Source organism: Lepidochelys kempii, chromosome 3, assembly GCF_965140265.1.
Source record: "Lepidochelys kempii isolate rLepKem1 chromosome 3, rLepKem1.hap2, whole genome shotgun sequence".
Lineage (NCBI taxonomy): Eukaryota > Metazoa > Chordata > Testudines > Cheloniidae > Lepidochelys > Lepidochelys kempii.
Genome location: NC_133258.1, coordinates 115323597 through 115350059, shown reverse-complemented (window position 1 = coordinate 115350059; position 26463 = coordinate 115323597). Strand labels below are relative to the sequence as shown.

At 41.1% G+C, this 26463-nt stretch overlaps 1 protein-coding gene across 12 annotated transcripts in view; it reads left to right on the top strand.

Moving 5' to 3' along the window:
- The window catches only part of SYNE1 (spectrin repeat containing nuclear envelope protein 1), a 501442-nt gene that overhangs the window by 302431 nt on the left and 172548 nt on the right, over positions 1 to 26463 (top strand). For all 12 annotated transcript variants that reach the window (XM_073337684.1, XM_073337695.1, XM_073337685.1 and 9 more), the window contains 11 exons: positions 1199 to 1417; positions 6139 to 6401; positions 7708 to 7873; positions 8785 to 8940; positions 9130 to 9282; positions 14110 to 14292; positions 17018 to 17155; positions 19844 to 20029; positions 21228 to 21350; positions 23612 to 23794; positions 25648 to 25791. In XM_073337684.1, the coding sequence (XP_073193785.1) occupies positions 1199 to 1417; positions 6139 to 6401; positions 7708 to 7873; positions 8785 to 8940; positions 9130 to 9282; positions 14110 to 14292; positions 17018 to 17155; positions 19844 to 20029; positions 21228 to 21350; positions 23612 to 23794; positions 25648 to 25791 (1914 nt within the window). The remainder of the gene's footprint in view (positions 1 to 1198; positions 1418 to 6138; positions 6402 to 7707; positions 7874 to 8784; positions 8941 to 9129; positions 9283 to 14109; positions 14293 to 17017; positions 17156 to 19843; positions 20030 to 21227; positions 21351 to 23611; positions 23795 to 25647; positions 25792 to 26463) is intronic.

Genomic DNA, 26463 nt, shown 5'->3' with positions numbered 1-26463 from the left:
TTCTGTCATAATTTCATCTGTGTTCATAAGTTTACATATAATATTGCCTCACACATTTCACCATGATATTCTTGACCAGCAAGTTATTAGTTATCAAATCATACCTCACAAGGCATATTTTGTTCCAGGATTATTTCAGTGGTTTGTAGGTGTAAATACAGGGGTGCATTCAGTCCCACACACCCCCTTTTTTAAAACCTTGTGTTCTTGAGAGTGAGGTTATGTCCACACAGAGCTAGAGGCATGATTTCCCTGCTCACGTACACCTACTCAGGGTAGCTTTCATCAAGGCAGCGCGAGTATAAATAGCAATGTAGCTGTGATAGCATGGATAGTGGCAGAGGAGGCATGGCTGAGCTGTGCCAAGTACTTATCCACTGGTTTCAGGTGGGTTTGTGCTTGGCCTGACTTAACGAGGCCTCCGCGGTAGCTACCAGTGCTACTGCAGGTACACTGCTATTTACCTCTCATTAAACTAATACGAGCATAATGTGCATACACATACACGAGCAAAGAAATTACATCCCTGGCTTGTAGTGCATACGTAGCTTAAGAAAGCAGGTGCATGTGGAGTTTCAAATGTTTACTCACTGTAGAGAACTACACCTAGGGCCAGATTCTCCAGATTAAAGCTAGCATTGGAGACCAGCTGGAGATTCCCAGCAGAGAATTTCCACTGACATAGAGCTGGTACTGGTGATTTATCTGCCTCCTTTTGCCAAGTGAATTCACCGTCCTGGTAGACTGGGGATTGGGACAGAAGTTAGAGTTTACCTGCTGCTGCTCTGACTTCCGCTGGGATCAGGTGGCCCTGAATTGAGGAGCTGAAAGTGGCTCCTTTTGGCTACTAGTGTCCATTATGTCCAAGTTCATACCGAATGGGGATTCAGGGCCTTAGTGTTTAAACTCACTAGTGGGCACACATAGCTTCCACTCAGGCTACTGCTGCTATGCAAAACTTTTCACATTCTACTCATGGATAATGGATACACTTTAAAATTGTTACGTATGTAAAACATTATAATGGCAAAAAACTATTTGAAAAAAAATTGTTCTTAGGCTAAAGCCTCATTTCAGCCCATAGCTGTGTTATAAACTTCACAAGGGAAATGTTGAAGTAGCTTCTACTCTGGTAGAAGAGTGGCAATTCAGGCATTGCTATAAAAAGGAAAATCCTGCCATTTGTTTTGCTTTTCAGTCCCTGGTGTCTATGGTAAACGCCTTCCATGAGAAGATCACAGTTCTGGAGGAAAAGGCCTCTCAGCTGGAAAAAATCGGAAATGATGCCAGTAAGGCAACAATAAGCAGGTCAATGACAACTGTCTGGCAGCGCTGGGCACGGCTCCGGAGTGTGGCCCAAGAGCAGGAGAAGATATTGGAAGATGCAGTGCAGAAGTGGAAAGGCTTTAATGATAAGGTATAAGGGTCTGTGTCACGGGGCGCAGACTCACCGGCAGCGCCTCCTGCTGGTCGTCTCAGGGAATGAGCATTCCAGCCTCCGGAGCACCTTCTTCAGGCCGGTGTCTCGCCTTGCTGCTGGTTCCCTTGTCCCTTCCAGGACCCCAGTGCCCCTTTCACTGGGTGCTGCCCCCTGGCGGTACCCCACAGTTCTGGGTCTCCCTGTCCCAGGGGAACCCCCCACCCACTATCCCTATCTCGCCTCAGTCATAGGCTCCTGCCAGTCACCAGCTAGCCCCCACACCCTGGGGCAGACTGCAGTATGAGCCACTCATCACAGGCAAGGTTGGGTTTGGACCTGCTACCTCTGTCTAACCTTGAGCTGTCCCCTGCAACCCCAGTACTTGTTGGGCCTAATGCTAAGCCGCAGCCTAGGGCTTTCCTGGCTGGAGCTCCTCAGGTCCTTCCCCAGCCCTGCTCCAATCTAGGTACGCTGCTTAGGTCCCTGCAGCCAGGTCCCTCCCCCTCAGAAGCTAGAGAGAGTATCTCTTCTGCTCCTGGCTTCCCTGGCTTTTATAAGGGCCACGGGGTCTGTTTTGGGCATGGCCCCCAGCAGCGGCTGCTCTGCCAATCAGCCCAGCTCTTCCCCTGCCCCAGCCCTCTGCCAGGGCTATCTTAAAACCCTCTGAGCCCAAGCGGGTGTCCACCCCGCTACAGTCTGGATAACTCCTTTCTACTTCATTGTTTGTATGTTTTCGTTACTTGTAATATATAATGTGTTACAGATTCAGAGCATTGTACGGACATTACCTCACAGGGCTGAAGGCTGAATTAGTTAGATAGGTCCATTAATGTTGTCACCCCCATTTTAGATATGGGGAAACTAAGACTAAGAAGCCCAGCTACTTGTCCAAAGCCAAACAGCAAGTGATTAACAATGGCAGGTTCAGAACTCCTGACACCTATGCCTATTCCTCCAGACCATATTGCACACCTAAAATGGAATGGAAATAATATTATGTACAGTAAATTCAGTCCTGATTTTGTTTTTGATACTTTTGGTAGTTCTCTCTGATCCCTCATTCTTTCCTTTGCCTTCCCAAAGGGCCAACTCTAAGCCGACTCCTCCTTCTGTATAAAGAGAATTCAGGGTATAATGTCTGAATCAACAAGAAGATGTCACTCAACACTCAATGGCAATGCAAGGCATTCCCTTACCATCCTTCCCATCGCTACCAACTGCCAGAGTGAAAGTACATTCTCATAACCCATATCTCCCGCAATGACTACTGGGTCAGCCCAGTATTCTAGAATCCTAGAAATCTAGGATTGGAAGGGATCTCAGTAGGCCATTTAGTCCAATCCCCTGTACTGAGACAAGACTAGATATTATCTAAACCATCCCTGACAGGTGTTTGTCTGACTTATTCTTTAAAACTTGCAGTGACGGAGATTCCACAACCTCCCTAGGTAATTTGTTCGAGTGCTTAACTACCCTTCCAGTTAGGAAGTTTTTCTTAAATCTAACCTAAATCTTCCTTGCTGTAATTTAAACCCCTTACTTCTTGTCCTGTCTCCATAGTTAAGGAGAACAATTGATTGCCCTCCTGTCCATATCTTTCCTGAAGTGTGGTGCTCAGAAATGGACACAGTACTACAGCTGGGGCCTTATCTGCAGGGATCCTAGTTTTCTGTGATTAAAAAGCCCAACATTTTCAGATTAAAAAAAAACATTAAATTCTGTGTTTTTCTACAATTAAAATGAAATGCTGAACTTTAGTTTCCCTACCCACAATATACAACAAAACCCCATTTATCCAATCTAATAGGGACAGGCACCATATTAGATAAGCAAAAATTTGGATAATCCAGAGAATGGGCACAGAGCTTCAGTTCCAGATGGTGATAGCAGGAGCCCCACTGTTTGGGGCTGAAGCTCTTTGCCCAGTCTCCGGATTATCTGAATTTTTGCTTATCTGATTTGACCCTGGTTCCAGTTAGATCGGATAAACGGGGTTCCCCTTACTTAATATATGGGTTTTTTTAATATATTCAGAAAACATAAAAATGAAAGAGTCACTGTAATAATGCAAATTGTGCATTTTTCCATGGCAAAAAGATTTCTATGATCCCTGCTTATTAGCACTGAGTAGAGTGGAAGAATTACTTCTCGTGTCTTGCTTACAATACTCCTGCTAATACATCCCAGAATAATGTTTGCTTACAATATTACATTGTTGACATTTACTTAGTTTGTATCCAGTTTACCCCGCAGATCCTTTTCTGCAGTGGTCTTTCCTAGGCAGTGATTTCCCATATTGTATTTGCGCAATTGGTTATTCCATCCTAAGTGTAATACTTTGCATTTGTCCTTATTGAATTGCATCCTATTTGTTTCAGACCATTTCTGCAGTTTGACAAGATCATTTTGAATTCTAATTCTGTCCTCCAAAGCGCTTGTAACCCCTCCCAGCTTGGTATCATCTGTGAACTTCATACGCGTACTCTCTGTCATTATCCAAATCATTTATGAAAGTATTGAATAGAGCCAGATCCAGGACGGAACCCTTTGGGACTTGATATGCCCATCCAGCTTGATTTTGAGCCATTGCTAACTACTCTGAGTACACTTTTACAGTCAGTTGTGCACTTTATAGTAGGTTCATCTAGGCCAGGGATTGGCAACATTTGGCCTGCGGCCCGCCAAAGAAAGCGGCTGGTGGGCTGGGCCAGTTTGTTTACCTGCAGCGTCTGCAGATTCAGGCTAAGGGATATGCAGGCTGTCCTTCCCACAGCCCCCATTGCAGCTTTCCCTGGCGGGCTGCGGACCAAAGGTTGCCGATCCCTGATCTAGGCTGTATTTCTCTAGGTTGTTTAGGAGAAAGTCATTTGAGGCAGTATCAAAAGCCTTACTAAAGTCTAGATATACCACATCTACCACTTCCCCCCCCATCAACAAGGCTTATTATCCTGTCAAAGAAAGCTGTTAGGTTGCTTTGACATGATTTGTTCTTGGCAAATCCATATTGACTGTTACTTATCTCCTTATTTTTTCCTAGGTGCTTACAAATTGATGGTTTGTTTATTTGCTCCATTATCTTTCCGGATACCAAAGTTAAGCTGATTGGTCTGTAATTCCCTGGATTGTACTTGTTTCCCTTTTTATAGATAGGTACTGTATTTGCCTTTTTCCAGGGCAAATTTTGCTCTATAATCTCTCCCATCTTTCATTAGTTCTGAAAGATAATTGCAGATGGCTCAGATATTTCTTCAGCTTGTTCCTTAAGTATTCTAGGATGTATTTCACCAGGCCCTTGAAGGCATCTCATTTGTCCAAGTAACTCTTCTATTTGAGCTTCTGATTCTACCCCATTTAAATTGATGTTTGCTATGTTAGTTATCCAGTCACTGCTAACCTTTATGATGAAAAGTGAAACATAAAAGGCATTTAACACTTCAGACATTGCTGCATTTTCTTTTAGTGTCTTATCCCCATCACTGAGTAATGGCCTCACCTGTCTTTGGTCTTTCTCTTGCTTCTAATGTATTTGAAAAATGTTTTCTTGTTACCCTTTATGTCCCTAGCCTGTTTAATCTTGTTTTGTATGCTAGTCTTTCTAATTTTATCCCTACATGTTGGTGTTGTGGTTTTTTTGTATTCATCCTTCATAATTTGACCTAGTTTCCACTTTTCATATTAATTTTTTTTTTGAGTTTCAGATCATTGAAGATCTCCTGGCTAAGCCAAGGTGGTCTATTACCATGCTCCCTATCTTTCCTATTGAGAGAGTTTTCTTTTGTGCCTTTAATAATGTCTCTTTGAAAAATCCCAACTCTCCTTAATTCTTTTTTCCTTTAAACGTGCTTCCCATGAAATCTTACCTACAGTTCTCTGAGTTTGCTGAAGTCTGCCAGAAGTCCACTGTTTTTATTTGCTGTTTTCTCTCCTATCATTCCTTAGACTCATGAATCTATCATTTCATGATCACTTTCACTCAAGCTGCCTTCCACCTTCAAATTCTCAACCAGTTCCTCCCTGTTGATCAGAATCAAATCTAGAACAGCCTCACCCATAGGCCCTTTTTCCTCCTTCTGTAATAAACAGTTGTCTCCCACGCATTCCAAGAACTTGTTGGATAATCTGGCCTGCTGCAGTGTTTCCCCAACAGATGTCTGGATAGTTGAAGTCCCCCTTTATCACCATCTCCTGTTTTGGATGATTTTGTTAGTTGTTTAAAAAAAGCTTTGTCCATCTCTTCTTCCTGGTTAGTGGTCTATAGCAGATACCTAACATGATATCACCCTTGTTTTTACCCCTTTTATCCTTACCCAGAGACTTTCATCAGGTCTGCCTCCCACTTCTATCTCAATTTCACTACAAGTGTACTCATCTTTGATATACAAGGGAACACCTCCGCCCTTTTTTCCTGCCTGATCTTTCTGAACAAGCTGTAGCCTTCTATACCAATAAAAAAATCTAGCTTTGATAGAGGCAGATTGGTACAACATGACTGCTTTTTTTCTGTTATAGGTTGAATTTGAATTCACTGCCTGGTGGTGTGCTCAGATTTAATGACCATAACATAGCTTTAAAATCCACCAGGTCCTGTATAATCATAATGCATCATAATGAGTTACTGATTCTGGTGATACAGCACTAGGTTTAGATCTTTTCCTATCAACTGTATCCATCTTTTGTTTTACCTTTATTGTTGTCAAAACCTGTATCTCTTTCCTTAGATTCAAAAAGCCACCATAATGATAGATCAACTACAAGGTCGCTTACCAGAGAGCTCAGTTGAGAAGGTATCAAAGACAGAGCTTCTGGATCTTCTGGGTTATCACAGCACTTTCATTCTGGAGCTGGAACAGCAGCTGTCATCTTTGGGTCTGCTCAAGCAGCGTGCAGTGAGCATGCTCCAGGATGTGGAAATGGAGACTTCTTCACAAGAGAAGCTACCATTCATGCAAGAAATCAAAGCAATGCAAGACCGATGCCACAAGTAAGGAGAAAACAGTATTTAAGTAAAGGTTTCAGAGTAACAGCCCTGTTAGTCTGTATTCGCAAAAAGAGAAGGAGTACTTGTGGCACCTTAGAGACTAACCAATTTATTTGAGCATAAGCTTTCGTGAGCTACAGCTCACTTCATCGGATGCATACTGTGGAAAGTATAGAAGATCTTTTTATACACACAAAGCATGAAAAAATGGGCAGTTACCACTACAAAAGGTTTTCTCTCCCCTCACCCCACTCTCCTGCTGGTAATAGCTTATCTAAGGAGAGTGACCAGCAGGAGAGTGGGGTGGGGGGAGAGAAAACCTTTTGTAGTGGTAACCGCCCATTTTTTCATGCTTTGTGTGTATAAAAAGATCTTCTATACTTTCCACAGTATGCATCCGATGAAGTGAGCTGTAGCTCACGAAAGCTTATGCTCAAATAAATTGGTTAGTCTCTAAGGTGCCACAAGTACTCCTTTTCTATTTAAGTAAAGCATATTAGCTAGAAAAGTCATGTTCTTTTTACATTAGTGTACTGTTGGCAACATACCAATAAAAAGTTCAAAATCTCCAGTTTCTGACTCAAGTCCTCAGTGGAAGTGTGGTAAATGTATTTAAAGTCAGGGTAGCCTGATCAAGTAGCAAGTCCAAATGGCTGAACTGTGTCTTATAACAGCTACTCTATTAATACCTGTCCCTCTGTGTGTGTCACAGTGACATACAATCAAGAGAGACAGGTAAGTAAGATAATTTTTATTGGGCCAACTTCTGTTGGTGAGAGAGACAAGATTTTGTGCTTACACAGAGCTCGTCTTCAAGTCTGGGAAATGTACTCACAGTGTCACAGCTAAATACAAGGTGGAGCAGATTGTTTAGCATAAATAGTTCTGTTCCAGCTTGTATTTACCTGTGACACTCATAGTATGTTTCCCAGACCTGAAGAAAGTGCTCTTGTGTAAGCTCGAAAGCTTGTCTCATCAACAGAGGATGGTATAATAAAATATATTATCTCACCCACCATGTCTTTCTAATACCCTGGGACTCTCATGCCTACAACAGTACCGCATATATACGGTCAAGACACACTACATAAAATGGGTGATCTGTGGAGTTAAACATCTGAAACTTAGTGTTGTAGTGTTCTGTAACACCACTTCATTTTTTATTAGTCACCCTGTAAATGCATAATGTTGTGCAACAGTCCCCTTTATTTGTTCTTTGTATCATTCAGTAAAAAATTTGACAAAATATAATGAAAGTTTTAGCAAGATGTAGTTCTTCACAAATAATATATATTTTTTTGTTTTGAAGCATGCAACAGAAGGTGAAGAAAAGTGGGAAGTTGGTGAAACAGGAACTCAAGGAGCGGGAGGAGGTGGAGTTAGAGATTAATATAGTGAAGTCTTGGATTCAGGAAACTAGAGAATATTTGCTAAATCCCACCATGGAAATAGATGCTCAACTTGAGGAGTTGCAGGTATATCAAACTTGTAATGTTCTCGTGCCCCTTGTGAAACGTCTTTGGTGTTTTCTATTTATGAGCACTAAATCAGATTCAATCAGAATGAATTGGAATTATACAATATGAATGAAATCTTTGCACTAGCAATTGGACAAACTTATAAAACAAACCCATCAGCTTCAGAAATGGTGTGTAGCAAGAGAGCTATGATACATTCTCCCTTCCTAGATACATAGGATAGGAGTTAGCAGCTTTCTTCATTCTATCTCAAATAAAGGTAAACCCTAGAATATGGATGGCGAAGTATAATAAGGTATTTATTTTCTTCTTTGGGGGGGAACATTTTAAATGAAGATGCTCAAAACGTAACTGTTTCAATATAGATGAGCTCACACGAGTATTTTCTTTCTTTGGGTAGCAAAAAGTGTTAGAGAAGGTGAACTTCTGAAATATAATGGCATATACGGAAATTAGCTATGTAGACAACTACCTGTCTAACAAAGGATTGAGTAGTTAAGAGCCAACACACCACCTTTTATAATAATCTCAGCACCAGTTTACCTGAGTATTGATTTATATTTTATGTATGAATGAACCCAAAATCTGAGTATAAACTGCTGGTTTTGTTTTAAAACCATGTTATGAAACAGAAAACGTTCGCATGATTTTTTGCTCCAAAATTCTATATTGTTTGGTTTACTTTAGCTAGCAAACATTCAGATGGAACTGGTCTGAATTTTCAGTTTTTAGTGAAACTCAAAAACTGGGGATTTTCAAGTGATTCTAGGCTTTCTTACAAACATTCTCATGCCTCTACTCTTGATACCTACAAGCTGATTCTGTTCAGTCTTAAGAAATATTTTTCTCAAAGTTATTGTTTTTCTTTTACAGTGTTTCTGAATGACACCTTTTTTTCTATCCTCTAGGCTCTCCTCAGTGAAGTAACTACTCACCGCCAAGCTGTTGAGAAAATGGCTGAACAGCAGCAGAATAAGTACTTGGGGCTTTACACCATTTTACCTTCTGAATTGTCTCTTCAGTTAGCAGAAGTGGGACTGGCCCTGGTAACCATACATGATCAGGTAAAACCTACTGGAAGAAGGAACTATATAAACCTGTGATACTATGATAATTTTCAAAAGGGCAGTAACTGAATGAAATGTTGTGATATTCCAAGCCTTGTTACCTCCTTAGTTTTGCAAGAGACTCCTCCTATGAAAGAAAAGTGTATGATTAGTTGGTTTGTTGATTACTGCTGCTGTTTTTGGCAGATTCAAGCCAAAGAGAAGGAAGCCCAGCAGAGCAAAACATTGAATCAAGAGTTTGGTCAGAAAATCCAGGTGACAGCAAAAGAACTAAATGGAATTCTGTCCAAGCTGAAGGAGAAGACAAGTAATATAGCACAAGCTAAAATAGATCAAAAGGTAAGAAAAATTCTTTATCTGCTTGTACAGTGAAATGTTCTGAATTGGCATATTCCAGCTCACAAAGGGCTGAATAGTGAGTTTGGCTTATACAGCTAGAAGGAGTAAGGGTTCCCTTTATCCAGGCTGTCTGAGGGTTTCCATGACCTCTGCACATGTGCACATGCAGGGCTGCCCCCAGATGTTTCCCATGGGAACAAATATGAAGCGGGTGAGAGGGACAGGGAGCAGGCAGAGCTGTCAGGCCATATGTAGAAGAGTATGCTACCCCCTTCCTTCCAAAAAGGGGTGTGGTAAATAACCCCCATCATACCCAGTGCAATTAGGGAGCCTCATGAGGCAACCACACTGCCCCTTTATTCAGGCTGCACCAAAACAGCATGAGTTATCCCTATGGGCCATCCTTGTTCATGCTGATTAGTACCTTTCTCAGAAAGTAGTTCCACTGATATCAGTGGGACTGCTCATGAAGCTCAATGTGCTGCTCAGTTTGAGTAAGGGTGACACAATCTGGCCCTGCTCATTTGTATGAAATGGGCCCTGCTACAATCTGCTCATTTGTATGAAAGAGTTGCTATTAAGTTTATCACAAAATATTGCATATTTTTTAAAACTACACTAAGGTAAGATGGACTTGGTCACTAGCTTGAAGTGAGCAAAGTGCTGCACACAGAGGAAAAATTACTGATGTGACAGAAAGCACCAATCTCTGTTAGTATGCTGCTTTAAAATTTTGCCTCCCAAGTATATTTTTCCGCTGTACAGGGTCACTGAAATGCATCCCACTGAAACTGGTTCATAATTGCCCCAGTTAAGTTGCTGTAAAATAAATTAAATGTGTTTTCCTGTATCTCCAACTTTAGATGTCCAGTGATGCAAGAACATTTCATCTAGTAATATTTCCACAACTACATTTATCTGTTAATTGTGAGACGAGGTTGGCTTCTATCACAGAAGTAATAGTTTTGTTTTAATGCTGAAACTATGGCTGTAATATATATGGGATACAAATTAGTTATGACAGGTTTCAGAGTAACAGCCGTGTTAGTCTGTATTCGCAAAAAGAAAAGGAGTACTTGTGGCACCTTAGAGACTAACCAATTTATTAGAGCATAAGCTTTCGTGAGCTACAGCTCACTTCCTCAGATGCATATCGTGGAAACTGCAGCAGGCTTTATATATACACAGAGAATATGAAACAATACCTATTCCCACCCCACTGTCCTGCTGGTAATAGCTTATCTAAAGTGATTTCCAGCACAAATCCAGGTTTTCTCACCCTCCACCCCCCCACACAAATTCACTCTCCTGCTGGTGATAGCCCATCCAAAGTGACAACTCTTTACACAATGTGCATGACAATCAAGCTGGGCTATTTCCTGCACAAATCCAGGTTCTCACATCCCCCCCACCCCCATACACACACAAACTCACTCTCCTGCTGGTAATAGCTCATCCAAACTGACCACTCTTCAAGTTAAAATCCAAGTTAAACCAGAACATCTGTGGGGGGGGTAGGAAAAAACAAGAGGAAACAGGCTACCTTGCATAATGACTTAGCCACTCCCAGTCTCTATTTAAGCCTAAATTAATAGTATCCAATTTGCAAATGAATTCCAATTCAGCAGTTTCTCGCTGGAGTCTGGATTTGAAGTTTTTTTGTTTTAAGATAGCGACCTTCATGTCTGTGATCGCGTGACCAGAGAGATTGAAGTGTTCTCCGACTGGTTTATGAATGTTATAATTCTTGACATCTGATTTGTGTCCATTTATTCTTTTACGTAGAGACTGTCCAGTTTGACCAATGTACATGGCAGAGGGGCATTGCTGGCACATGATGGCATATATCACATTGGTGGATGTGCAGGTGAACGAGCCTCTGATAGTGTGGCTGATGTTATTAGGCCCTGTGATGGTGTCCCCTGAATAGATATGTGGGCACAGTTGGCAATGGGCTTTGTTGCAAGGATAAGTTCCTGGGTTAGTGGTTCTGTTGTGTGGTATGTGGTTGTTGGTGAGTATTTGCTTCAGGTTGCGGGGCTGTCTGTAGGCAAGGACTGGCCTGTCTCCCAAGATTTGTGAGAGTGTTGGGTCATCCTTTAGGATAGGTTGTAGATCCTTAATAATGCGTTGGAGGGGTTTTAGTTGGGGGCTGAAGGTGACGGCTAGTGGCGTTCTGTTATTTTCTTTGTTAGGCCTGTCCTGTAGTAGGTAACTTCTGGGAACTCTTCTGGCTCTATCAATCTGTTTCTTTACTTCTGCAGGTGGGTATTGTAGTTGTAAGAAAGCTTGACAGAGATCTTGTAGGTGTTTGTCTCTGTCTGAGGGGTTGGAGCAAATGCGGTTGTATCGCAGAGCTTGGCTGTAGACGATGGATCGTGTGGTGTGGTCAGGGTGAAAGCTGGAGGCATGCAGGTAGGAATAGCGGTCAGTAGGTTTCCGGTATAGGGTGGTGTTTATGTGACCATTGTTTATTAGCACTGTAGTGTCCAGGAAGTGGATCTCTTGTGTGGACTGGACCAGGCTGAGGTTGGTGGTGGGATGGAAATTGTTGAAATCATGGTGGAATTCCTCAAGGGCTTCTTTTCCATGGGTCCAGATGATGAAGATGTCATCAATATAGCGCAAGTAGAGTAGGGGCTTTAGGGGACGAGAGCTGAGGAAGCGTTGTTCTAAATCAGCCATAAAAATGTTGGCATACTGTGGGGCCATGCGGGTACCCATAGCAGTGCCGCTGATCTGAAGGTATACATTGTCCCCAAATGTGAGGTAGTTATGGGTAAGGACAAAGTCACAAAGTTCAGCCACCAGGTTAGCCGTGACATTATCGGGGATAGTGTTCTTGACGGCTTGTAGTCCATCTTTGTGTGGAATGTTGGTGTAGAGGGCTTCTACATCCATAGTGGCCAGGATGGTGTTATCAGGAAGATCACCGATGGATTGTAGTTTCCTCAGGAAGTCAGTGGTGTCTCGAAGGTAGCTGGGAGTGCTGGTAGCGTAGGGCCTGAGGAGGGAGTCTACATAGCCAGACAATCCTGCTGTCAGGGTGCCAATGCCTGAGATGATGGGGCGCCCAGGATTTCCAGGTTTATGGATCTTGGGTAGTAGATAGAATATCCCAGGTCGGGGTTCCAGGGGTGTGTCTGTGCGGATTTGATCTTGTGCTTTTTCTGGAAGTTTCTTGAGCAAATGCTGTAGTTGCTTTTGGTAACTCTCAGTGGGATCAGAGGGTAATGGCTTGTAGAAACTCGTGTTGGAGAGCTGCCGAGCAGCCTCTTGTTCATATTCCGACCTATTCATGAGTATATCAAATGATTTCTCGTTGATCCATTTTAAGACTTTTTTTAAAAAAATTGGAACTTTAATCAATATGAACTCCATAGCTTTCAATACTGCAATATAGAGATGTACATATGCACACCTACAATACAATAGTGTGTGTGTTGAAATAGGTAGATGTATATCTATGGGTAGATTGGTTAGCTGTGTCACTTTTGTGATGCTGATTTACCATGAACCTTTACCTTTACTCCATTTGCACTCTAACCCATCTCTTCCACAATATTCTGCACCTCTGAATAGCTTGAAACAGATCTGATTAAAAATAAAGATTAACCTGTCAGAGAAATCTTTCCTTTCCTTTCCTCCTGGACTATTCTCCATCATAGAAAAACAGTCCAAAATAGAATTTCCCTCACAGTAAAACTGTTCTGAGATGCAGCATGGACAATGTTCAGTCCTGGACCAGATTTTGTCTTTTTGTTGTGATTTGTGTAATAATAATTGTAAAGAGCACTTTGAACTTTGTGGAAATGAGCAATTTCCAGCATAATACATGAAATATTCTTGCAGCCCTGCAAGATTCCAAGATATCATATGCCTCTGTGTAAAGAAAAGCTGTTTTAGATCTTTTTTTAAAAAAATAACTTCTCTAAAATGGAATAGATAACATTTCTTCTCTCCTTTACAGATATGTGCAATAAGAATCATAGATAACTAGGACACTTGCCTTTGCATGTGGTGGGATACATAAAACACTGTACATAACACATTTCCAATATATATTTTAAATACATCCACACAGTACAAAATACATGATGGTCTGCTATGTTAGAAAGTTTTATTGTCATTCATTTAAGTTGAACTGCATAATGCATGGCTTTTCCTGTTGTAGTAGATTCCTCCCAATCTCTTATAACATCTTTGTTATCAAACCACACCATTATACACAGTGAAGTCTGTTTCTACCTAAGAGATTCTATTGATGACATTTTTATTTTTATTGAAATGTTGTCCAAACTGCTCATGTGACAAAATCAAATTGTCTAGTGCACAGCACAAACTGATGATACTATTAGAAAAAAAAAGCAAAATAGTCTGGACACATGGATATTTAATGACACATTCTGAATTTTTCTAAAAAGGTTTCTTTAAAAAAAAAATCAATCCATACTCTCATATGACCAGCCCAAACCTTCATCTTGACAACAATGTGTTGACCACTCAGTCTGAGGACAAACATAGGACCACGGCCAATACTGGTAGATGTAAGACTAAGTGACTCAATCTTCTGGTGGGGGAGGGAAAATGTTATCCATCTTGTACAGGAACAAGGGAAAGAAACAGCAATACTAGTCATTAAAGAGATGATCACACATCCTGCTCTATTGCCTTTTTGCTTAAAGAAAAATTACTGGTATGCAGCCAAAATAGAAATGGAACAAACTATGGAAACTTCGGAAAAAGTGTCAAAATCACAAAAAGGCTGTTTAAAAACCAGCCCCCACTCACTGATTTTGTAAGTAAAATGCTCTCTCCGTGATCCAGATCCTAGGTGAGGAATTGGACAGCTGCAATGTAAAGCTGGTGGAACTGGACGCGTCTGTACAAGATTTCGCAGAGCAGAACAATCAGCTGGCTAAACAGCTGGCTAACAGGATAGAGAAACTGACTGGGCTACACCAACAGACCATTAGACAGGCTGAGTACAGAGCAGCCAAACTCAACCAGGTATGGTATCAAATCATTTAATTTATTTCCTTTTAGAGGCTCCAAGAAAATGGTGATTTCTGATTAATGACGTTTATTTTTTGTATAGTTACATAAAAACATTGTCTCTTGGAATAATGTGTAATATGTGCATATTCAGGGCCGAATACGCTCCCTGTGGATGGGCCTTAGGCAGATGTAAGTCTGGCTGAATGAAGCATGGCCAACTCAGGAGGGCGGAATAATTCTGATTTGGAGAGATGCTGATTCAGCCCCTTTGCCAGGAAACATGTCAGCAAAGTTCCTATGGAGACCCAACCAGGTTTTAAAGCTGCCTTCCAACAGCAGCATGCCCAGTGCAGTACCTGCCCCCTCCTCTGGAGTTAAATCTTGCTAGTGCAGCTCCCCCTTAATCATAGAATATCAGGGTTGGAAGGGACCCCAGAAGGTCATCTAGTCCAACCCCCTGCTCGAAGCAGGACCAATTCCCAGTTAAATCATCCCAGCCAGGGCTTTGTCAAGCCTGACCTTAAAAACCTCTAAGGAAAGAGATTCTACCACCTCCCTAGGTAACGCATTCCAGTGTTTCATCACCCTCATAGTGAAAAAGTTTTTCCTAATATCCAATCTAAACCTCCCCCACTGCAACTTGAGACCATTACTCCTCGTTCTGTCGTCTGCTACCATTGAGAACAGTCTAGAGCCATCCTCTTTGGAACCCCCTTTCAGGTAGTTGAAAGCAGCTATCAAATCCCCCCTCATTCTTCTCTTCTGCAGACTAAACAATCCCAGCTCCCTCAGCCTCTCCTCATAAGTCATGTGTTCTAGACCCCTAATAATTTTTGTTGCCCTTCGCTGGACTCTCTCCAATTTATCCACATCCTTCTTGTAGTGTGGGGCCCAAAACTGGACACAGTACTCCAGATGAGGCCTCACCAATGTCGAATAGAGGGGAACGATCACGTCCCTTGATCTGCTCGCTATGCCCCTACTTATACATCCCAAAATGCCATTGGCCTTCTTGGCAACAAGTGCACACTGCTGACTCATATCCAGCTTCTCATCCACTGTCACCCCTAGGTCCTTTTCCGCAGAACTGCTGCCTAGCCATTCGGCCCCTAGTCTGTAGCAGTGCATTGGATTCTTCCGTCCTAAGTGCAGGACCCTGCACTTATGCTTATTGAACCTCATCAGATTTCTTTTGGCCCAATCCTCCAATTTGTCTAGGTCCTTCTGTATCCTATCCCTCCCCTCCAGCATATCTACCACTCCTCCCAGTTTAGTATCATCCGCAAATTTGCTGAGAGTGCAATCTACACCATCCTTCAGATCATTTATGAAGATATTGAACAAAACCGGCCCCAGGACCGACCCCTGGGGCACTCCACTTGACACCGGCTGCCAACTAGACATGGAGCCATTGATCACTACCCGTTGAGCCCGACAATCTAGCCAGCTTTCTACCCACCTTATAGTGCATTTGGATATGGGGGAAGGGTGATCATAGCCTGTATACAGCAATAGAAAAGTCTAGAAATAAAATAATTAAAAATGGCTCCAATTCAGCAGTCTGTTCCTACTCATCAAAGAACTTAAGCACATGCTTTGTCCGATTGACTTCAGTGTGCAAAGTCTAATTGAGCACATGCTTTGTTAAATTTGGATCAGTACAAGAAATTGAGCCATAGAAAAAGGGCCTAACAAGGAAGGAAGTTGAGGTACCATCTTGGCAAGTTGGTATTTTGAATAGTTAAGAGTGAGGGAAGGGACTTTTTGTGGTCCTGCCATCCATAATCCTGATACGTCATGAGCCCCATTTTCAAAATGCTTTGAGAAGATTTTACAGAACTTGAAGTGGATACTGTTTCATGGTATTATTTTCCATTGCCACTGCAAGAAAGTTTCTCCAAAAGAAGGTCGAAAATACCTGTCAGAATAATTTTCAATCAATGTTACTTTTAACAAAAGTGCTTGGTGAAAGAGTTGTCCGGTATTTTAGTTCAGCACAATACAAAACACGGAAGAAACCCCTTTCCCCATCCCAAGAAGCTTACAGTCTGAGTGCTTTAGACAAACAATACAATTCAGATTCACAGGGTTTGTCTCCATTCTTACAGTGCAAATCCATTGATTTCAGCAGAGTTATTCCTGTTAAGTGAGTAGAAAATCAGAGTTATAATGTACTCGCTAATCAGAAAAGTGGGTGTATCAGAAATCAGTGCAGTTTGTGGCTTTGTATTTTTAAAATAGGTATACCACTTTTCTTCTTTTGGAAAATTAACATTGATAGGCCAGACAGAGAAAGCAGGCTTTAAATAGAGAGCGGGGGATGTGTGGGATTTTAGGCAGGAAAGAGACATAAGGGACAAACAAAGATAAGGCACAAGATAAGAATGACTATACTTAAGTAGGAGTCTTGAGCTGAGCAAGAAGGGAGAATACATTCTTGTGTGACAATCTCAGGCATGCACATCAACCCACACACTCCTAATGTGTCCTAGTTTCTTTAGGAAGAACTTTCAAAAAATAGTTACGCCTGCCTTTAGAGACATACATAATTTATCTTCACAATGGGGAATATTTTTACTAAATTCAATAATAATAGTGATTGAAAAATATTACAAATTACCCTCCCCACCAAAAAAATAGGTAGATTGATCTACTTTTGCCACTTTTAAAAAATGTTCAGAGTCCTACTGTCCAGGATTGATTTTCACGTTTATAAAATTGATCTTTTTATTTTCAGGCAGCTTCACACTTGGAAGAATACAGTGAGATGCTGGAGTTCATACTGAAATGGATCGAGAAAGCGAAGAGTCTAGTGCATGGTAGCATCACATGGAATTCTGCCTCCCAGCTTCGTGACCAGTTTACAGCATATCAGGTGACTATATGAGCTGCAGATTTCAGGGGACAGTTTAATGCCCATTTGTCACGTTCTGTTCAGGATACCCAGAACCGTAAGCCGCATGTTACCCCTTTCCTCAGCAAGAGAGATCAGACTGTGTGTGTCTATCTGTTTACCAGCAAACCCCTGAGACTCTGTCAGTCTAAACCTTGCCTTGTAGGTAACATACAGTGAACTGGAGTTCTCCCAAAGACAGCTCTCTGCAGTGTTCAGTTCCTCTCACTGGACATTCACAGAAATCATTGTTTGCTACTTCCAAAGAGACAGAGTGCACACCAACCTGTTAGTTTAATTAAGGACTCACACTTTAATTCAGCTGTAACAGCACTGAAATTTAGAATAAGTAAAATTAAGAATAAGTTTACTAACAAGGAACAGAGATTTAAGTGATACTAGGCAAGAGAAAGAGACAGGTATGGTTATAAACAAAACAGTATAAGCTTTTTATTGACTAAAACTCAATTTTAGCAAGTTAGTCTTTGCCTAAGCGGTTTTCTTACTTACCAGCATCTCTAGCCTGCCAGGTTAGGAAATCCAACTTTCACAGGCTCAGAGAGTGCTGTACCCCATGTCCACTAAGAGATGGATAATTAAAATGTCTGTTTGCTCTCCTTATATTTTCCCAAGTCCATTGTCTTGACCTTAGGAGCTGACAAGCCTTCCGGGGATGTAAATCATGTCCCCTGGCATACTTACTAAGTTGTCTCCTCCACCACGTGTTAGCTTGATGGCTTTGTTTACCTTATATGTACATATACTTTCATTGTCCTCATTGTAATCAAGCTGGTCAGAAAAGTAAATCCAGATTCATTTGTCTAGGCTTGGCTTTGTCATGCTTGGTGTATGCACTGCCTCCCGAACACACTTTTTAAGAATATATTTCCAGCACGCACACAACTCTTTGAACATGACCCATACCTAGACCACGCAATGATTTTTGGGACCAGTGAATCATTAGATTACCTAGGAAACTTTACATGACACCTTTTAACTACATACTATGACAGCATTGTGTTGGGAGTAGTGAGTGTGTCCGTCCTGAGATGAGTTACAGTATGATGGGCTCTCTGTCAGGTGGCACTGATGCTCAGTTAGGATCACACTATTGCAATACAAAAAATAAAAAATGCTGGGCTTTTGTGGCTGTGCAATGGTCAGAAGAGGTGATTTTTTTTCAGGGTTAACAGATACTGGAAAAACAATATATTTATTGTTCAGTGCAGTAGGTCCCCATATGATTCCGCCTCGTCTTCGCTTTTACTCCAATATATTTACTTACTAACAGCATTTGTCTGGGTATGATGCTGTAAGTGGATAGTGTGAAGTACACAGAGATTGGCTCATGGCAAGCAGTTCACCTCTGAAACAGATCACACTAATTGCTGTTGATAGATGTTACAGCATGTACAACAGCAGATTATAAATTCTAGTTGTGCTCAGTAACATTTTCTATATATTTGGTAACACATGCACTAATGTATTTTTCTAGAGTAAACTAAAATAAGAGATTTTGGTCTCACATGGCAGCATTCTTATTAAGTGTTCCAAAATTCTTTACAGATTGACAAATTACAGAAAATATGTGTAATTAAATGACTCTGCAGGCACATGTGCATTCCACTGCATATTTTGTTAACGTGACTTTGGTGCAATTTTTTTTTAAATGTAACAGTTATGATGATACAGCAAACCGTTTACCAAGCCCTGTTGAACCACAGCTGCCTCTTCTCTGAATCATCCTTTGGGAAATGTAGCCACTTTCCTAGTTGTTCCCTGAATATTCCACATCTCTGCTTATCCACAAGTTTTGATGTTTCCTGAACAGTGTTGATTGTATGGGTGTGTGTGTGACACTGTGTGGATTGTGCATACATGGAAATAGTGGCGTGTTACATGATTCCGTGAATCAGACCGTCCCAAGCAGTCAATAGAAAATGAATCCGATGCAACAGCAGGTGCTGTCATCTGACCGAGACCAAAATAATATAATGTGTTGGTGAATCTGGCCCCATGTGTATAATTCTCACTAGAGCAGGAAGATATAAGTTACACTTCCCTGTATTAGTGAAGTTGCTCTGCTCCAAGGGAGTTCACCCTGGGGAAGCTGCTGTTTCTGCCATCCGTGATGGTTTCCCACCCTGCTGTTACAGGCTACTAAGGAGGTGTTCTCATTCAGCACACACCCCAGGACACCCTGAGTATGCCTACTTCCTGGGCAGGCCATCTACGTTTTAGGCACAGCTAACATCCACTGTCTTGGCCGCCGTACTGTTTGCTCCACCTGAGATCTTTCTGCTACCACGTAGGCCCAGCAGATGTCCAGGCTGAATCAGGGCCAAACTTAGTGTGTATTTTACCTTTATGTAACAACAAGCTAATGTATATGGAGAAATTCTTTATAAAACTGATGTGTAGCTTCTGAAATGGTAAAATTTATGCTAGTGTTTTATGGCTTAATAAACTAAAGCTCTGAAGTTCATGCTCAACATAAAGATTTGCTTAAGTCTAATTGAAGTCCACGGAACTTAAAAACCTATTTATTCTTAAGTATGTGATTAAGTGCTGTGCTAAATAAAGGTGTGCTTAGGGTTGAACACATGCCTAAATGTTTTGCTGAATCTAAAAGGTGTCACTTAACTCTGGTGATATGATTCTTCCATCCAGACCATGCTTGAGGAGTCTGGAGAGATACATGGTGATCTCGAGTCCATGACTGAGAAAATAGAATATCTTTCAAGCGTTTACTGTACTGAAGGGATGACTCAGCAAGTGTTGGAACTAGGGCGGCAGACAGAAGAGCTACAGCAAATTATCAAAATGCGGCTCCAAAATCTCCAGGATGCAGCCAAGGTACTTGAAGTTCCCTTCATAGCTGGCTGACAGCTGGAGTACCTCTTCATGTCGTCATGTTTGTAGGAGTAGCGGCAGAACAGGTCCTCTATAATTTATGAAGTGTTTATCATAGAAAAAGAAATGGAACTGATATTGTGCCATTTCCAATATCTTCCTTCTACAAGGTCTCATCCAGCTCCTACTGACGTCCATGGGAGTCTTTCTGCTGACTCGACTGGGAGTTGGATTGTGGCAAAACTGTAGAGCATAAGGTCCCCATTTCCAAATGGGTGAACCCGAAAGAGTGTGCACTTTCACATGTATCATGCTTTAATATGCAAACTCCTCAATGTGTGTGCATACTAGGATTTACATATGTTAACCCTACCTAGTGCATTTGCATGAGGGATTTACACATTTCAGCAAGGGCACGTGCAAAAGTGCAGAAAGCTTCTTTTCTTTTATTTTCTTTAAATTTTCCAGTGGGTGTGCTGAAAAACCTATTGCTTTTAAGGCCAGAAAATGGCTCAAAGATTTATTTTTTAAATAGAGCAGCTTCTTTATCATAATGTAGCTTTCTTGGTGCTCGAGAGGGTTTTCCATTGCACTTATAGTATTCCTTCTGATGCTGGCTGCAGGTACAGAAAAGATACAAATTGATAAATATGGGAAAGTTATGTAAATTCAGTTAAAGGTATGGCAGATAGATCTGCTTTTTCTAGTTAAAGCTAAAATGCGGTCCTTCACCCATCACGTGATCTGAGCTCAGCAATCATATACTGCAATGTAGCAGATGTTCTGTAATAAAGCATAGTAAGGTGATACAGAACTTTTAAATAAAATCTGAGACACAAAACGTGTCAAACCACAAATGCGCATAAAGTCAAGGCTTATTTTATTGTTTATGGTACAGATCAGACACTGGTCTGAATACTTAAGTATCACGGAAGTGAATGGCATCACTTCAATCAAGTCCAGATTGAATTTGTTTGAGAGGATACTTTCAGTGATATCTGTGTCTTGCAGAGCTCCTTTTCCAACCGATCCCAGGGTGTAATAAGAGTAAAGATTTTTGACACTCCCAATAACTTAAAATTGTAGTTTATATTGAAAAAAACTGGTGTTGTGTGTGGATTACATAGTGGATACTATAATACCAGATACATCTATGGCATTCATTTCTTTCTTGTTTGTCCCTGAATTTTATTTTTTGCAGGATATGAAGAAATTTGAAGCTGAGGTGAAAACGCTACAGGCTGCTTTGGAACAAGCCCAAGCTACTCTGATCTCTCCAGAGCTTGGGCGTTTGAGTCTAAAAGAACAACTTTCTCACAGACAGGTAAAAGGGTCAAGCCACAAAGATAACATGGAAGTGAAGTGAGCAGCTCTAATCAGTGGGGGTTCCCAGGGGGTAAGGCACTACTTACCGTGAGTCAGAGTATTGGAAGCCAGCCATAAATTGTCCGTAGGTATGGAGAAAGCAGGGGAGGAATTGTTACCTAGAAGGGTGTCTCCAAGGTTGAATGCTTCATGGGGCTATTCCTCAGTTGACGCAGCTTCTGTACTCACACCTACCTCAGGGCTGTGCCTAAAGTAACAATCTACCCCATAATAATACTAGCTTTTGTATAGCCTATTCCATCAGTAGATCTCCAAGAGCTTTACAAAGAAGGTCAACATCATTATCTCCATTTTACAGAGTGGGGAAACAGGCATAGAAAGATGGACCGACTAGCCCGCCCACCCAAAAGGCCAGCATCCAAAAAAGGGAATAGAATCCAGGTCCCTGAATACCAGTACATTGCTCTGTCTACTAACCATCTCTGCCTCCATAGAATATAGCAGCTTTTTGTATTTCAGTTGGCCTATTATGGAGATTTACTTGTGGTTACCTTTTGTTCTCTGCCTCATGGATCGGCTTAACCAGAACAGTGACTCTGAGTACTTGATTACAATTTCCTACTCCAGACTAATACAGAACTACGCTGCTAACTGCCCTCGTTCTGTCAGCACTAGCTAGACATCTGCTGGTTCACTTTGGTTAAACCACTGGTAGAATGGAGTTTTGTTTGTGTTCTTGGAAAAGATTAAAATCTACAAACACAGATGGGGTGAATGTTCGGAGCTTTGCATGTGGATTTAATAGCATTACTCTTGTTAATAAGGGTCTCACAGCCAATTCTCTGCACACCACAATGAATTATATCTCCCTGTGAACCATCCCATCACCCACCTGGAGAGTAAAGGAAAGGTGATGACAATAAACTATAAAGTAGTTACCAGATTATTCTTGATAGGTCAAGTCCTGTCCCTGCCAGGTAGAGCTGCACAAGGGGAAACCTTATGGACAGCTGCAGAGTGGCTATGCTGCCACCAAACCCAGCCCACGCACCAGAAGTGGAAGGGATAGATGCTTTGAGGGGGACTGACTTGTTATGCAGCCCACAGAGTGTCCTGAAGTCAGTTCCAAAATAAAGCTGTCCATTATGGTGGGTATGGGACCTATCAGGTGAAAATCTGGAGCAAAGGTGTTTGGAGAAGAAATAGGTATTCATCACTGACCTTTAGATCATCCACCCTCCTTCAAAAAAGGAAAAATAACCCCCAACACATTAGGTGCCCCAGGTCTCAGGGTCTTCCCATTGCCCATCACCACAGTTCCATTGCTGTAATAGAGGGGGAAAGGGATGAGTTTCTGTACCTCATACTGTCAAATTTTTGGTACTGAGGCTTCAGCCTGTTGAATTTAAAAATTCAGACTGTGTATGTTTATGCATGTCTTCATTCATGCATTTTTTTTATTGAGAATTCAGTAAACTCCTCAGTGACAAAACAAAGAATGTAGACCTAATCTATCCCCCTGTAACTGTGCATACGCAGTTCTCATGCATATGAATGGAAGTTAGGCACATGCATTGTGGGAAGAATAGATGCTTGGAGGGAGGCCAGATAAACAAAGGAGACCAGATGGTGCTTATTCAAGGGAAAGGATCTTTATGTAGCTGCATTTTGTTCCATTTCGTTGCTTATTTAATTTTAAACATCATCATTTTTAGCTGTGGTCTAAATTTACAAAGGAGGATTATGAGCACAAATAATGGGTTTTACATGCCCCATCTGAAAATGTGCAACTGTATCTCAGAAGGGCTCCCAGTTTGGTTTTACGTTTAAAATGTGCAGATAAACAAGATTAAACAAATACCTGTTGCTCAGAAACTAGGTCTGTTTTTTAAGCATTTTTGTATGTATTTTCTAGAATAGTTTAAAGAATTACTTTCAGTCTAGACATAAACCCATGAACAGGGATAAACAATTGGTTTGTTTCAAAGGGGGCTCATTAAGTGATTTAATTAAATCATTTTTGTTCCTCTTCAATAGCTGAAATACACTTTGTTTTAATTAAAAATAAAAAATAATATTTACCACAAAATCAACAAGCAACTCCACTCTGAGCATGCCCTGGTTGTGCTTCATTTAACTGTGGATAATCTAATTCATCTTTTATTTTGCTGGTTGAACTCGCTCTTAATAACTGGCTGTGTGAATTGTCTTCGGAATTCATGGGAGAATGACTTACTATGGCACCAATTTTATTTCTAGCATCTGCTGTCTGAAATGGAGTCACTGAAGCCAAAGGTTCAAGCCGTGCAGGTCTGCCAGAGTGCCTTGAGGATGCCTGAAGAGGTGGTCACCAGCCTGCAGATATGTCACACTGCTCTCAGACTTCAGGAGGAAGCCAGCCGTCTGCAGCACATGGCTATCCAGCAATGCAATATAATGCAGGCAAGTGCAAACTGACCTGTGGGTGAGGGTAGGGGGTTAGAGATTGTGATACTACTAGAAAGGTTTATACTGGCACAGAATAATTCAAACATTCCTTTTTTTTTTTTAAGCCCAATGTTTGCCTGGAAGCATAACATGCCCACCACTTACATTTGAAAGATTTTGAACTCCATGTTTATTGGAATTTTAAGCATATTATTAGAAGATTTTCTCAGTCTGCATTAATTACCAAAGAAGTAAGGAAATAAAACTTCAATACCCAATTAGCCATTATCCTGTAATCACTGTTAAAAAATATTACTCCCCTTTTCATTCCAGTTCTTATGAAGGGTTATTGCACAACCTATCAAGTTATTGCTTTAATTTTCAAAAACCTAAATTGTATTTTCTTGTTAATCTCCTTACTCCTCCGTTCATCACGATGGCATAATCTGGCTGTCTGACCCATCCATTTTGATTGAAAAATGAAATTTTCATTTCAAATGTGGTTAATGGTTTCTTTATTGTATGATGGATAAGAACCTGAGGTGACCAGTAGCAGTCTCTTCCTGATGTTGTTGTTCGGGCCATGCACTTTTGCCAATCCTAAACATTCAAATATTGTGAGGCAGGACCTAAGCATCATGAGATTATCGTGAAAATCATGAGTTTATGGTTTTCCCTCAGTTATTAATTCAGGGTTCTTTTAATTTGTTTTCTGGCTTCAGAGCCTTTAACATGCACTCAGATCATGTTTCTAAGTTTTTCTCCACAAACAAGAGAGCCAGAAACTTTTTTAGTGAAAACGAAAGCTGAGCAGGAGTTGGGGCTTTAAGAAAACAACAAATACCACAAGATTTGTGATAAAATTGTGAAGAGTGGGCAACACTGTGTTGGTGGGCATGGTTGGTGAGGTAGCCAGTGGCAAGTCTTGAGCCCCAGTGGTTGACATTTGCTCTTTTAAAAAGACTTCTTTTAACTTTTTTTTTTTTTTACTTGTGTTGGGGCATTGTCAGTTCAAAGCCCATCTTAATAGCTCAGATGCCTAAAGACTTTTAACTGATTTGCTTCCTTGCAACTCATAGTGTTACCCAATGAACTATCTTCTCTATGAGAGCACTCCTACTTTACTTCAGCTGTTGCTGGTACTGACCTTCATCCCATCATTACACTTTGGCATTGTGGCTTATGTGGCTGAGATTTTTTTCAAAGCCAAGTAGGGATTTATTCACACACTTCCCAGTTAAGTTAATGAGTCATGGCTAAATCCACTAGTCAGCTTTGAAAGTCTCAGCCTATTTTTGCATGCTAATACAAAGGTGGAAGATGACATCTTTTGAATAATTTACAAACAGCCTGGAAAAAAGCAATTGAATATACAGAGTAATTCATCATTGGAAAGGAGCTGGGCAAAGTGAATTCTAATTTTTTTCCAGTTCTAAGTTCTCTGTGGTTATTTACATGGTAACTTTGTAACTGTATTATTCAGCAATCCTCCATATTACATGCTAAGAAAAAAATCTATTAATTCTTCTGTCTACAGAAATATATTTCACCAGAAAATATGTATTATTTAGTGAGCTCTACATTGTATTTGGTAATATTTTTTCTAGACATGCACCGTTACTTTCAAAATGTGTATAGACATGGCTCTTCAGTAAGTCTCATTGAGTGAAGTTTGTTTTCAAATTAAATTAGCTTTGATGCATCCAATGAAGTGAGCTGTAGCTCACGAAAGCTTATGCTCAAATAAATTTGTTAGTCTCTAAGGTGCCACAAGTACTCCTTTTCTTTTTACGGGTACAGACTAACACGGCTGCTACTCTGAAACCTGTTATTTTTTTGTGTACATCTACTGTATCTTCTCTTTCTAGGAAGCAGTGGTACAGTATGAGCAATACGAACAAGAGATGAAGCATTTACAGCAAATGATAGAGTGTGCCCACCATGAGATCCAAGACAAACCTGTTGCAACCAGTAACATCCAGGAGCTGCAGGCCCAGATTTCACGCCATGAGGTAATGCAGCAGAGATGCAACTGTCCAGGCTCTAAGTTAATTAGTTTGAAAGATCTCTTGGTCACCTTAAGTTCTCTTGAGGTCACAGAGCAGTTTTTTAGGGTCCACAAAGGCTAGCTTAGCAGGGAGGATACCTCACATGTTCGCACAGCAAATTCCTATTAACACCACGGTTCCAAGTATCTTTTTCTTTATCGAGTAGGTCTCCCGAAGGCTTGAGAGCATGGTAACTTATTAAAGCATTAAGTAATTACCAAAGGCTGAAAAAGACACAGGGTCCATTGATGGATGTGTGGAACTCCAAAATATTTCAGTGGGAACTCTTTGCATTATGCTGTAACACAGTGCTGAATATGAGCAGGAAGATCATTGTCACTTAGTGATCTTAGGCCCAGTCCTGAAGTCTTCATTTAGTTCTTTCACATCACTGAGAGAGATGCCTGAGAACAGACAGAGTAAAAGCAAGGGGCAGGATCGCCCCTCCTGAGATAAAGCCCACAGAAGGCAATTCTAGAGGAAGAAAACTCTGCAAAGATCATCTTAAAGGGTCCTTTTCAAGTTATTCTGTCAGGGGGAGCAAAGTTTTGTCTCTGAGGAATGAGCTTCAGGTCCAGACCTCAAACCCCATGGATATCAGGAGATCATATGAGGACAGGACAATCTATGTGGAGG